This window comes from Lissotriton helveticus, chromosome 8, assembly GCF_964261635.1.
Source record: "Lissotriton helveticus chromosome 8, aLisHel1.1, whole genome shotgun sequence".
NCBI classification, from domain to species: Eukaryota; Metazoa; Chordata; class Amphibia; order Caudata; family Salamandridae; genus Lissotriton; species Lissotriton helveticus.
The window spans coordinates 1310031441-1310046020 of NC_136069.1; the positions used below are offsets into that span (position 1 = coordinate 1310031441).

Sequence of the window (14580 nt, forward strand, 5' to 3'; positions counted from 1 at the left end):
AGGTTGCTGTCTCGAAGGAGATGTTCATGGCTTTCCGGAGATGGGAAGCGATGGCGGTGCTGGCTTTGTTGAAGATGTGATGTGGGCATGGGTCTGACGGAGATCCGGAGTGGATGGTGTTCATTATCTTGGTGTCGTTGATGTTGGTCCAGGAGAGCAGGTGGTTGGTGTGGCTGGTGGTTGTGGGGGCGGAGGTCTCAGTGGTTGTCTGGGTGGTCGTGGTGTTGAAGCTGTCGTGGATGTCTGCAATCTTGCGATGGAAGAAGGTGGACAGCGAGTCGCACAGGTCTTGTGAAGGCTGGAGGTCGTTGGTGTTGGAGCGATATTCGGTCCAATGGAGTTCAGTGGTGTGGTTGAAGGAGACGTGGGGACTTGCGGAGAAGATGGGGTCCAGCGTGTGGCCGGTGGAGTGGGTGGGTGTTGTGACGAGTTGTCTGAGTCCGAGGTTGGCTAGGTTGTCGATCAGGGTGGTGGAGCTGGTGTCGTTGTTGTTCTCAAGGTGGAAGTTCAGATCCCTGAGGAGGATGAAGTCCATGGAGGCAAGGGCGTTTGTGCTGACTAAGTCGGCGATGGAGTCGCTGAATTGTGGCCGGGGTCCGGTAAGGGGGGATATAGACGAGGGTTTCTCTGAGGGTGGTGTTGTGGTCGGTGTGTATCTGGAAGTGCACAAGCTACAAACATATTGTTTTAGATAAAAGGTATAGTTTCAATTTGAGAAGGGCTGAAATTCTAACTCTTTTGACTCCACGAAGAGGTCAAGAAATTTGACATACACCAAGACTCAGGATTTACAGCTTAAGCCGTTACGTTACATGAGACAAGTTTGAATCTGGAAAGGATTGTGTGGGGATAACGAGAGGAAATCTTCTGGATATCCAGGTTGGGAGACCGTAATCAACTGTATGTTTAGTGAAGGACTTTTGGGGAATAGAGGTGGTCATATGAATTAAAGCGTTCAGAGATGTTAGAGGAAGTCAAATCGGTAGATAGAGGCTCCGTGTAACAGTTGAAGAGAGAGAGAAGAGTGCTTTCTGAAATTTCTAGTTGAATCCTCACAGGGCAAGCGAGGCGGTCAGCTTTTAGAAACACTGATTGAAGACTGTGCACTTTATTCCCACTATCTTTGAGTACCTTATGGAAAGTAACATACTTTACTGTGTCAAACGTAGCTGAGAAGTCAATGAAGATAAATACATCAGTCACCTTTATTTAGTGCATGGATTGCCTCATCCACTAATTTCCAATCTCTGTGCTACAACTTCACCTCAAGTGTTACTGCACTCTAGAAGGATATTTTCCAGAATTAACTTTTCAATTTTTTTTGTCATCACCACGTTGCTGATAAATGGTATGGAACCGACTAAGAGCAGGGTGAATTCTTTTTATCTCAACTGAAAGACGCTGGAAGATTGAGAATTGGTCATGTGCTCTTAGACTTTTGCATATTATGGACTTTATCAATTACTGCTATCTCATTCTCCTCTTTTGATATAATTTTGACGAGGTTACCATTTGCAGTTTTTACCTGTTGCTAGGTAAACCATTTGTGCTAGATGTGACAACTATGCACAAGGAAAAGGAGGACATGTGTAACAAGGGGATTGGTGATTAAGGAGATGCCCAAAAAATATTACGAAGAGTGAATATTTACGCAATTCATACTGACATACAAACTAAATAAGCACCCGTATCTGACTTGGATAGTGTGATTATACTTCTGCACAATGTGTATAAAGACTAGGAAATATGACTAGCAGGATGAACATTTGGTTTAAATGAGAATCAGAGCATCTCAAGATGAAAATTGTGGTAATAGTTATCACTAAATACGTAAACAGTGCTATGCACGGAGATGAATACATGGCCTTCAATGTACTCAAATATTGAGACACTAGAAGATTGAGAATAGATCATGTATTCTTTTTTTTAATTTAATTTTGCACAATAAAATTAACAATCTCCATTATCATTTGGCTTACCACATATATCATACATCACGGCATCCACATGAGTTTTCATTATAGCTTTACACATTTCAGTATATCAGTATACGTTAGCCCATCTCTCCCACACTCGTTCCCATTTATCGATGGCATTGTTTAATTCTAATCCTGACGGTGCCTTGTTCACGGGCTTGGGTCTATTCACGGAGACTTGCATAGATTCCCTCTGAATTCGTTCCACTTTCCCCAGATTCTGGACCATTTCTTAGGGCAGCCTCTGTGGGTGTACACCGCCCTTGCAGCCTCCATTGCGACATCCATGTAATTTCTCCATTGCTGGTATGTGGGGAGCACTCCGGAACCCCAATTCCTAGCTATGTTTCTCTTTGCTATTGTCATCCCAAGCGTGGCCCAGTTTTGCATTGCCAAGTTTAGGTCTGTGGGCTCCCAAGCGTTCAGGAGGGATCTCTTGGGATCGGGTGGAACCTCCGTCCCCACACCCCCCACCCACCTGCGAGACCACATTCATTACTCGTAGGATTGTATTTGTGGGTATTCCCATATTATGTGGTAGAATGTTCCAGTGAGTCCACAGTTTCGCAGACATAATGAGTCAGGTGCGTGCCCTCGCTTATGTAGTGTAGTGCATGAGTAGTATATGCTGTGAAGCACCTGGAGCTGTATTAATTTGAGCTTAGCTGGGATAGCTCCTTCCCGGGGCGAAGCCAGCGTGTCCTGCCAGTCTGAGTCCTCCATGTCTCCTAGTTCTGTCTGCCACCTTTCCCTTAGTGTCGTCGTGGGGTCTGGTTGGTTGTTCACTAACTTACGATACGTCTGGGAGATGGCCTTTTTTTCCATTTGGTCAGTGAGGAGTCTGTCCTCCAGGGGCGAGGCCTCTGCTAATTGTGTGTCTGGGGGGATAACGCTCTTGAGCGTGTGTCTGATTTGTATACATCTATATAATTGCGTCTCTGACATTCCGTACATTTCTCGCAGTTTTGCGAAGGGCAGGACCCCCCTTTTACCCATAGATCTCCTATTTTGGTAATACCAATGAGGTCCCATTTCTTGAACCCCCTGGTGTTGGCTAAGGTGCCTAAACGTCGGGTCTCCCAGAGGAGGGTGGCCTGTGTCAATACGCCCTCCCATCCCAACGCTCTTTGCGCTGTATGCCATATTTGATTGTGTGAGCAATCGGTCCTGTGAGTGTGTTCTTTCTCTTATTGGTATATAGGGCTTTCATCAGGGGATCAGTGGGTAAGACTTATCTATCCAGTCTGAATGCCGGTTCCTCCTGCGGGGCATGTAACCATTGGTTTATCACCACAAGCTGCGAAGCCCAGTAGTACAATTTCACGTTAGGTAGTGCAATTCCCCCATCATACCAGCTGCGGAACAGTTTATGTTGTGCTATACGTGCTGGTTTCCCATCTCACAATAAAGTGGAGACTTCAGCGTCGATTGCTTTAAAATAAGAGGGGGGGACTGGAAATGGGGTATTTTGGAGGGCATATAAAAACCTGGGCAGAGCCATCATCTTAAAGAGTGCTGCCCTCCCCAGTAGCGACAATGGAAGTGACCTCCAATGTTTAACATCAGTACGAAACTTTATGAGTGGCCGCATTAGGTTTTCTTCTCCGAAAAGTGTCACCTGTGGTGTAGCATAGATTCCCAAATACTTATACCCTCTAGTCGCAATTTGTAGCTCACATCCCTGTGGGAGCCTGGGTGTGGGACCATGTAAAACATAAAGGAGCGATTTTGACCAGTTTATAGTGTACCCTGACATCCTCCCGTATGCAGTACAGATATGCAGTAAGCACACCAATGACCGTGCCGGGGACGTTAAATATATTAACACATCATCCGCATATAGCGAAATTCGGTCTTCCCAGTCTGCCTCCCATCTCATCCACCGGATCATCACGTACTGTCTTATCCAGGCCGCAAGCGGTGCCAGAATTAGCGCGAAGAGGAGTGGTGACAGCTGGCAGCCCTGTCTCGTGCCCCTTCCCAGTGTAAACTCTCTTGAGATACGGCCACTGGCTACTACCTGTGCTAGGGGCGCCGTGTATAGTAATTTAATCCATGCACAGTATTTCGGGCCAAACCCCATCTTTTGGAGTACTGCGAACAGAAACAGCCATTCCACGAGGTCAAGCGCCATCGTGGCGTCTAACGAGAGAATAGCCACGTCTTCTTCGATCGTTGGTATCTGAGCTAATACTCCATGCAGACGTCTTAAGTTGAGGGAGGTATTGCGCCCCGGCATAAACCCTGATTGGTCTGGGTGGATTAGTGCCTTGAGGTGAGGTTGCCGACGGAGTGCTAATGCTTTGGCTAGTATCTTGGCTTCTGCATTTATCAGGGATATTGGGCGGTAGGATGAGCTATTTAGTGGAGGCTTACCTGGCTTATTTATTGCTACGATTATGGCTAGGCGTGGATCCTTTGGTAATGTCCCCTTTTCAAGACTCTCGTTATACATATTAAGTAAGTGGGGCATGATCGATCCTGGTACCTTTTTATATAGTTCAACCGGCAGGCCATTAGGCCCCATTGCCTTCCCTGTGTGAAGTGCCGATAGTGCCACCCCCAATTCTGCAGTCGTAAATGCTGCTTCTAATTCCAACATTTCTTCCTGTGCTAGTGTAGGCATTTTGATGTCTCGGAGAAACTGTATGTTCTCTTCTACGATGGCTGTGGCTCGCGGTATATATACCTTTTCGTAATGTGTGGCTAGCCCTTCCGCTATGAGTTGTGGGTCTGTCGTGGCGATGTCATCCTCTAGCGTCAGTTGGGCAATCCATCTGCTCGCCCCCTCTTTCCTTTCCAGCCATGCCAGCAGTCTGCCCATCTTATCTCCTAGTTCGTACAGCCTATGCTGGGTGGCAGTGTGTCTAGCTTTCGTGTCTTCCCATGCATACATTCTATATTCCTGACATGCCAATGTTAGGGCTTGTGCTGTGGTGTCATTAGTGTTTGCAGCGTGGGCTACCTCCGCCCTCTGTACTCCCTCTTCCAGAGTGTCTAGGTGTTGTCTTTGTTCCTTTTTTGTGGCTGGTGATTATGGTCATAGCTTGGCCCCGAATCACCGATTTGTATGCCTCCCATAAAGTGCTTGGTGATTCCACCGAGTGCTCGTTCTCTGCAAAATATTGTCCAGTGGCTTTCACGAGTGCTCTACCAATCTTAGGGATCTTTAGATATCCTGGGTAGAGCGGGAAGATTCGTTTTCTACCAAGAACCTGTGATGTATTGGTGAATTGTATCAGGGAGTGGTCTGAGATGCCCCTTCCGTCCACTAGATCCGCTAGGTCCGCTAGATCCTACCTGCGGGGGCCCATGCCCCCATTCAGTGTTCTTTTCCAATCAAAGTTCTTAGTCCCGGTCTAGCAGCGGGCAGTGTTCTACTTCTAGTTCCGGCTCCAGACAACGGTGTCTCGTTAGCAATACGGATTCAATGTCTCAGTCCGTCGACTTCAGTCTTCGTGCTCTTCGCGTTGTAGATGTCCTGAGTCCCAATTTTGAATCAGTGTGTTGTCTTTCTTGGCTTCCATCGACCCTCCTCAGCTGGCGTTTTGTGAATTCTCCCGAGTCTTGGATCCCTTGCCCGAACACCATCCCTCCAGCCAGTCCTGCGCCCCCGCTGGTGTCTCGAAGAACCATGTCTTCCCTTCAGATTCGACTCGCAGCTTCGCCGGAAAAAGCATCGAGTATTTCAGTTCTCTGGTACGCAGTTCCTTTTTTACGTCGGCGAAAGTGCGCCGTTGTTGTGTAACCACTGCTGTATAGTCAGGGTAAAGAGTAATTTCGGAGTTGTCGATTTTCATCGGCGGGGCTATGTGTGCTGCCTGTAAGATGGCATCGCGGTACCGAAAGTTGAAGATGCGCGCCAAAATTGGCTTTGGAGGTGCACCCGGGCGTGGTCTGCCCCCCGGTACGCGCTGCGCCCTCTCTACCGAAAAATAATTGGACAGCCCTCGTGGCTCCAGCTGGATCTTGATCAAGTCTTCTATGAAGAGATCTAGCGCTGGCCCACCTGCCTTTTTCCGGTACACCAACAAGGCGCGCGTTGTTACGCCGGGAGCGGCCTTCCTGGTCGTCCAGCTTAGCCTTTATCATTTTGTTGTCCGCCTCCAGTCTTTTCACTTGCTGCCGCAGTGTCGCCGTATCCGTGGACAGCCCCGCCGTCGTCTTTTCCACGTCAACTAGCCTGTCTGACATTTTCCCGCAGTCCGCCCGTAATAAGGAAATATCTGTAGACATTGAGTCCATCAAGGACTGCATCATATGTAGGGCAACCATCACACCCTGGAGGGTCACTTCCTCAGTGAGATCTGGTTTGTCTGCCATCGGGCGGTAGCTTGCGTTGCGTCCACTCTAGGGGGCTCTGAGGAGTCCCTTGTATAGTCATACTTTTGCAGCCTGGGGGTCTGCTGTGTCCTGGCGCCTCTGCATCCCATCGGGCTCCCCTTATATGGTAGGTTTTATGCTCCAGCGCTGTGTTCTCTGTTGCCCTCCATGTGGGGAGAGTGCACACGTGGCCTCCCGGTGTTCCCTGCACTTTTGGCAGCGTTGTGTGTGGAAGCCGATGTCTGTGCCCCAGTTCCTTCAATCACTACGGTCTGCTAATGGGAGGCAGAGGGGTGTGTGGTTTGTTGTGCTGGCCCCACACCACTTGTCTGGCATCGTAACTTATAGAAGGGCCCCTGTGGAGTTCTGGCACAATCACGTTGTTTTTCCCCTTCGCCGGTCTTCTGGCTGTGTTTGCCCTCACTGGTGGCCTGAGTTCAGTCTGTGTCCCCCCGTGGTGCTCGTGCCTGTATCACCACCTCCGCCGCCACTCAGTCTTCTGAGCCCGCTCCTGCCACCTCAGTGGGCCCAGGCACGTCGGTTGTTCCAACTGGTGCTTGCGGCCCTTCTCGTTACACTCTTGCGCCACTCACTTGTGTGACGCCGCAGTCCAATGCGGGCCTCCGTTTAATCCCCTCCGTCACGGACGTTGCTGCATATGATCAGCGCGCCGCGTGTTGCGGGAGTAGGGTGTCTCGCTCACCAGGGTTTGAACGCGCGCTGGCATCCGCTCCCAATCTTTGTTCAGCGCCGGCCTTCTCACAATCGGGGGTTGCCGGCACTCGAGGTCCCGGCTTAAGCGTGTCTCCTAGGGCACGTTCTTCCCTCAGATCTCGGCGGTCTTTTGAGTTAAAGGGGTCAGGATCAGCTTATTCGGCGTCACGAACACTGCAGCACAGGAATGCCTTAACCAACACAGTTTATTTACAGGATATTTTAGCAGATTAATGTGGGAAGGCCCCGTCCGTCACGGAGCTCTGTTAGACTGCGGCCATCTTTTTTGGCTGCTAGCCACGCCCCCCGATCATGTATTCTTAGTGTCTTCAATTTTATGGACTTTTTCAAGTTCAAAAAACTTTATTTCGATTAAAAAAAAAATCACAAAAGTTGATACATGCCATATAGTTGGTGAAATAAAAATCACTTTAAAACCAATGCAGGGTAATTAACAATTACTCATCAGTTCCTACGTTTTAACCGAATACGCAAATTATGCCTGAATATACACACGACATATTAAAATCATTATAACAATCAAGAACATTAATATATATGCCGTTAGCACAAGTAATTCCAACAGACAGCAATCTATAAATACTACAAATACTACATTCAAAGTGCACAGTACAAATATTATAAAGTTCATAAGTCAAGATCAGTTACAAGACAAAACTATCATACGATATTAGATTTTTTATCTATTACGGCTCCCTTATCCTCCTCTTTTGATATAATTTTATAGTTTGTTATGCTAATCTGAAATGTTAAAAAGAACAAATTACTTGCAAATTAATCACATCCAGCACAGCCAAAACTTAACAAGTGACAGGTTGCTGAACACAAAGCACCTTTGTTGAACGAGAAACTCATTTATCAAATAGAGGGCCAAAACATGATACAGAACTAAATCTAAACTAAAATTATTTTCAATATACTATTTTACATGGAACCAGGTCTTCAAATATTTTTATATTTTAAATAATTTCAAATGGGTTTATATGAATTTATATCCGCTATTAATGTTCATTTGCAAAGATAGACATCTGAGTTCATCACCAAACGAGACTAGGAAAGTGCATCAGAACTTGCTGGGATCAATTACAAAGATCCATCCCAGGAGAACTGACTGCAGTACACATCCAGCTCAAATAGATTACTCAATAACACAGAAAAAAATAAAAGTTCACTAATCTCTAGATAGGTGAATCAGACACAACTGAACTGTGCTTCCACAAGTCTGTATTGTTCAAATTATGTATAGATTGTCAAGGCAAATACAATGCTTGTTTAAACTTCTTCTCATTGCTCAAGAGTCAAAATGACAAAGCACCACCAAATGTCTAAAATTAATGGTGGTCGGGGAAGAACAGGAAGGAAATGGAGACTAAATTAACCACTTAGATTATACGCCCAACGCCCACGAAACTAGATACTTTTGACACATGATCAGAGAGAAGCATGTTTGATGTGAAAGCTGCAATTTCTGTACATACAAAATTCCAAATCCCAACTACAGTTAATGCTTATAAACATTTTAATTTTGGGCCTTTGTAGTTTTGATCGATGGCTGGATGAAGGTAAAGAAGGGCCCATTTCAGATCAATGGATGAGGCGAGCAGAAAAAATGTGGGCCAAATTCAATGGCACACAGGCGCTATGCAAAAAACAATAAAAGGTATAACAACATTAAAATAAGTAAATAATGCAAAACGCAGGATACACAACCTATTAGAACAGTGTGAGCAGCTGGTGAGGGGAGCAAAGTATAAGGTGAAAACTCTCAGATAGTCTTTAGTAAGCTCCACTTTCTTTCAATCATATATAAAGGGGTCCCTAGGGAGCAGGGGCCTCTTTCGATTGGAATGGAAGAAATGTCCTGATGTCACCACTTGCTCGATTAAGTACAAATATTTTTATGTTTGCTCACAAAAGCTTTACAGTACGTAAATCCAGCACACATAGACACTCCTCACCTGGAGATTGTGTGATCATCATGGATGGAGATGGGGTCACTGTATTGTGATAGGAAGCCGGTGGAGAAGTAAGAGGATATGCTGCTGATGTTCCTGCCTGCTTGCCAAAAGGCTAAAATGTAAAAAGGCTGTATTAATAAAACAACATTTCTAAATGTGCACCTTATTTACCCTTGTAAACTGCATGCAGAGTATAGATAAGTTACCACAATAGTTATTTTTGCATTTAAAATACACCTACATGCTGCTGTTTTAATGAACTAATGTCCTGGACATAAAACAGTACTGAAAGATCCAAATTATAACAAACCACTGGTGGGAAACAAGCTCGACTACACATTAGAAGACATAAAACAACAATACCCCTACAATGTCTGGAAAAAAATGGTGCAATACCATAGGACAGTTGTATTTAACTGACGTAGTTGAGTTTTTAAATTCAGAAATCTCTGTAGTCTGCTTCAGTCTGGAGGTGGGAGATGACAGCCTGGGGCGAGCCCGCCTTCAACAGCCAGTCATCCAGATAAGGGAAGACTGGAACCCCTGATCTGCCTAGATGAGCTGCGACCACCGCCATCACCTTCGTGAACACTCGAGGCACGCTGGTTAGGCCAAAGGGGAGCACAGTGAACTGAAAGTGCTCATGGCCAACTGTGAAGCGTAGGTAGCGCCAGTGGGCTGGCAGGACGGGAATGTGAAAATAAGTGTCCTGCAAGTCCAACGTTACCATCCAGTCTCCGGGGTCGAGGGCAGACAGGACCTGAGCCAATGTCAACATTTTGAACTTCTTCTTCCGGAGGAAGCGGTTGAAGTTCCTGGGATCCAAGATAGGACACAGGCACTTGTCCTTCTTGGGCACCAGAAAGTAGTGGGAATAACAACCACGACCTACTTCTGGGGCAGGAACTCGATTGATGGCTCCCTTGGCCAAGAGAACTGTAACTTCCTAGTGGAGAAGGACCAAGTGATCCTCCGACATGGGATGGAATTGAGGTGGCATGGATGGAGGGGTAGTCTTGAAATGGAGGGAGTAGCCCCTTCGGACTATCTGCAAAACCCACCTGTCCAACCTGATCTTGAGCCAGTGGAGAATGTGATGGAGAATCCTGCTGCCCACTGGCGAATGGTGGCCCTGAAAGGTCGAACTAGAGGGCTTGGAGGCTGCTGCAGAGGGGGCGCTGGTGGACTGGCCCGCCCACTGGCCCCCAGACCCACGACAGTGGGTCCCACGTCCCCGAACGTGCAGAGGCTGGACAGCTTGCGCAGGCCTGTGGCTCTGGACCAAACATGGCGGGGCTCCCCTTCTGTAGCCACTAAAGGGGCAAAAAGCAGACTGCGCGGGGCGAGAGGTAAAAGCGAGGCACAAGGACCTGGCCTTAACCCTGAGTCCTTAAAGCGCTTGAGCACATTGTCTGCTTTGTCACCAAACGAGCGACGGCTATCAAAAGGCATGTCCAAAAGTGTCACTTGGACATCACCCGAAAAGCCAGTGGACCTCAGCCAGGCATGGAGTCTCAGGGCTACGGACGTTGAAATCGCCCTGCACAGAGAGTCAGCGGTATCGAGTCATCATTGTATAGCGAACTTCGTTGCGTCAGTCCCTTCGGTAACTGCACGGAAAAGCATGGCCCGGGCCGCCTTCGAGCACTGTGGCAGCACCTGCGCGACCGTGTCCTATACAGAATGGAAGTAACGGCCCCAGACACATGCAGTGTTCACTGACCACAGTCCCAAGCTGGAGAAAGAAAACATTTTCTTCCCAAGATGGTCAAGCTTCTTCGGTTCTCTATCAGGTGGAGCGGTAGGGAATGCGCCCTTGGAAGTCGAGGCTTGACCCACAAGCTCTCAGGGGTTGGGTGTTGGGAGAGGAAAATGAAGTCGCCCGGGACCAGGTGGTGGCGTTGGGCAATTATCCTATCCACAGGAGCCCCTGTGTTGGGCTTGGATCAAGTGTCCAAAAGGATGTATTCGAGGGCCTCATTGAACGGCAGCAGGGGCTTCGAAGAGGCCACTGTCGGTTGAAGCACCTCGGTCAGGAGGTTAGTCCTGACCGCCACCGTAGGAAGCTCAAGGTGTAAGGCCTCAGCCGCCTTACGCAACACCACTGTGTATGATGCACCCTCCTTCATAGCCATGGTAGGGGGAGATAGCATGCCAAGGTCTGGAGAGGTATCTAGACAACTGGCCTCACCCAACTCCTCTCTCCAATCCGGTTCTTCGAACTGGTCTGCCAGAGGGTCCACATACTCCTCCCAGTCCTCCTCACCCTCCTCTGGCTGCAACTCAGGGCGATAGGGAACACCAGGGGAGAACAGGGGTACAAAAGTACCAGTTGTTGCTGGTCCCGACGTTGGTCCGGCTCTGTGTCCACGTCAAGGGGGAGGCTGGTGGTCGATGTAATTTGGGGACACAACCGGCGTCGGAGGGGGCGGAGGTGTCGCCAATGGTATCAGCACTGGGGGAGGGGTCGTAAGGTCGACCAGCGCTGACCCAGATCCAGGCCTGGATCCCTGTGGGCCCGGCAGAGCTAGAGCCAAAGCCGCAGGCATTGACGGCCTAGAACCCCCAGCTGAGTCCGCGGGACCCGAAGTCAGGCTGCCCAAAGATGGTATGGAGGGCTTTGTAAAAGCTAATAAGTTGGGCAGGGGTCGCTACTGCTCCCGGAAAAAGAGGGAGGCTCGGAGCCGACCCAACAGACTCGGTGGTCAGAGCCAGCGACTACTATTCGCATCCTACGTTGCTTCGGACGGGGAGATCGCAAAGAGCGACAATGCTTCTTCGCCTTCTTTTTGTGCTTCGACTTAACCGAAGATGAAGACTTCGACAAAGAGTGGTGGGGAAGGCTCCGCAACCGGTCCCGCGACCTCCCTCTTGACTGGGAACTTGATCGGGGTGGAGGCGACTGCCGGGCCTCCAAATGCTTTCGGTATCACTCCCGGAAAGACTTCGGAGCCATGGCCCGGCAGTCGGAGCGCGACTTTAGGTCGTGGTCGCGCTCCAGACACCAGAGGCACACGAGATGGGAGTCTGTCACCAACATCAGCTTGTGGCAGTAGCCACAAGGCTTGGAGCCGGTCTGTCACGAGGACATTCCTGTGCACCAGGAGTTGGACGACTCGAAAAGATGTCAACAAAAAGTCGCAAAAAGAGAGTCAAAAAATTACTCGAGGCACCGCTCTCTCCGGATCTGCATTGGCTGGCGCTGAAAAAGAAAAAACTGACGTCAGTGCGCAGGGGCGGAGTAGATATCATTCCGGCGATCACAACGCCAATGAGGAATGCAGAGTCAACCGATGCCACCTACCGACGCGCAGGGGTACTACTGAAGAAACAATTTTCTGGATCCAGTCTGACGTCTGGGGGTAATTCTAAGGTGAGGAATCCATAACTAATAGTCTAATTCAGATACATAGATCTTTGAGAGGGTTTTCATATTAGTGTCAAATTGAATGAATGACCTTGCTCGACGCACCTCACCTCCACTGAGATTCAACTGGTTTCTAAAACATCTGAATCAACATCACCAGTGAATCCTTTTGGTGCCTAAACCATCCTTTGAATAACTATCACTGGTAACATCCTCTCAGCCCCTCAGGGTGCTTGCAGTTAACTAACCCATTATCCAGAATGAGTCTTGAATAATCTCAACTTCGACCCTTGATACAGAGTTCTATTCCATCAGCTGGTGAGCACCACCATTAATTTAAATTAATAGGATTCATTTTTCTAACCCTTACAGTTAAGAAGATGTTGTGGCAAGGCATTCTGCGAACTGAGTCCAATATCTACTGGACACTATGGTGCTCCTGTGAATACCCTGCCACAAGAAAGTCATTACCATGATTGGTGTATTCCAAGATATGTTAACAAGAAGGCGAAATGTCTTCCTTTATACTCATTATGAATAAGATTTTGTCTGCATTAAACTCCCTGGCATAGAAAATAACACATGGGAAGGTCTGACCTTGTTAGAGTTGTCAAAGTTTTGAATAGTGCTGTTTAGGTTGTGACTGTAGAAGTGTGGAATTTGAAAAAAGTGGCAATTCTTAAGCATGTGGGAGGTGATAATTGTAGTGCTGCCGGGAAGCCTGAGGAGATTTATAATGTCTTTCATGGTGTGGATTCATTCAAGGATGCTATCAAACAGAGTGCTGCCAGGAGACCCTGGAGCTACTATTGGTTATAATGTTTAAGACTTGTGCTCACCTGACACCCAATTATGTGATGATCCACTGCACTAATTTGTTTTTCAATCTTTTTATTCAAGAGAAAGCAACCAAAGATACAACGCTGCATTGTCCTGTACAGCATATACACTTTCAAAATTTGGAGACATTCATTCCATTTGTTCTCTCCCTCCTACATTGACCTTTCCCCCTTAGTCCGGTTCTGATGGGCGTAAACAGGCTCTTGTGTCATCCCATGCAGATTTTCTTCCATTTTTTGGGGCAAGCCCTACTTTTGTAAACCACTTTTTCGGCTAGCATACAACAATCCATTGCTTAACCAACTTTCAACATCCGGCGGAGTACCCAACTCCAATGCCTAGGCAGTGTTTTCTTTAAGCAACACTCAGACCTAGGATTGCCCACATTTTCTGATATTTCGGAACTTCTGTCTCTCCCCCCACTATGTTCAGCACATAACGTTTTGCTGTATAATTCAGGCCTGTTCTCCCCCGCTTGCTTCATACATTCTATCAATTTTGCCCAGAACGTTTGCATCATCGGGCTGGTCCACAATATAATAAAGAATGTGCCTTCCCGCCCACACCCCTGTAGGCATAAGGTAAACATATCTCTACCAATTTCCGCTAAAGTAGTTCTTGAGTAGAAGGAGTGGTGGAATATTCAGAGTACAATCAATCGGAACCCTGATTTGACTGCCACCTCTGTTGTGGCCCTAAGTGGCTCTTCTCACTCTCCATCATCAAGCTCTTCTACTTCTCCCTCCCATTTCATCCTGTAGTTGTTAGGCAAATGATTTTGAATCCTTCTATACCTCTGAGATACAGCTTTTTTGGGCATAAGGTCCCCTAGTAATCTATCCTCTAAGTGGAAGATTCCTGTAGCTGCTCTCCCTTTGGTATAAGTGCTCGTAAGACGTGTGATATGCAGGTACTGATAGGTTTCTGTAATCTGTCACCAACATGGAAAGACGGACTACATCTCCCCCTTCCCACAAGTCTCCAACCATAGAGATATCAATAAACCTTGATCTATTGCACCCTTGCAACCCTCTCAAGGACTACAATACTGCTGCTTCCCATAAAGGGGTCACTCAAGTGAGAGTTTCTTCTCATCCAAGGTATTTTGTCACCTCTATTAATAAGTTAATTACCATGACGGTGTGCGGGTACATCCCTACTAGGGATTTTCTCCCGTATAGTGCTGCTGGGTAGCACTCGGTACCCCATCACTTGTCTGTCCATGCTCAATGCCGGCTATGACCAGGCCATAAATGCCCAGTCATTCACAGTCACCAACTGGGCTGCCCAATACTATTTATAGATATCGGAGAGGGCCATTTACCCATCCCATCAGCTCCAAGGAAGCTTTGTCAGGGCTATTGTAGCTGGGCCACCATTC

The 14580-nt window shown here is 47.6% G+C and overlaps 1 protein-coding gene across 2 annotated transcripts in view; it reads right to left on the reverse strand.

Moving 5' to 3' along the window:
* The window catches only part of MED14 (mediator complex subunit 14), a 941548-nt gene that overhangs the window by 266010 nt on the left and 660958 nt on the right, over nucleotides 1-14580 (reverse strand). For both annotated transcript variants that reach the window (XM_078658290.1, XM_078658289.1), the window contains exon 23: nucleotides 8993-9104. In XM_078658290.1, the coding sequence (XP_078514416.1) occupies nucleotides 8993-9104 (112 nt within the window). The remainder of the gene's footprint in view (nucleotides 1-8992; nucleotides 9105-14580) is intronic.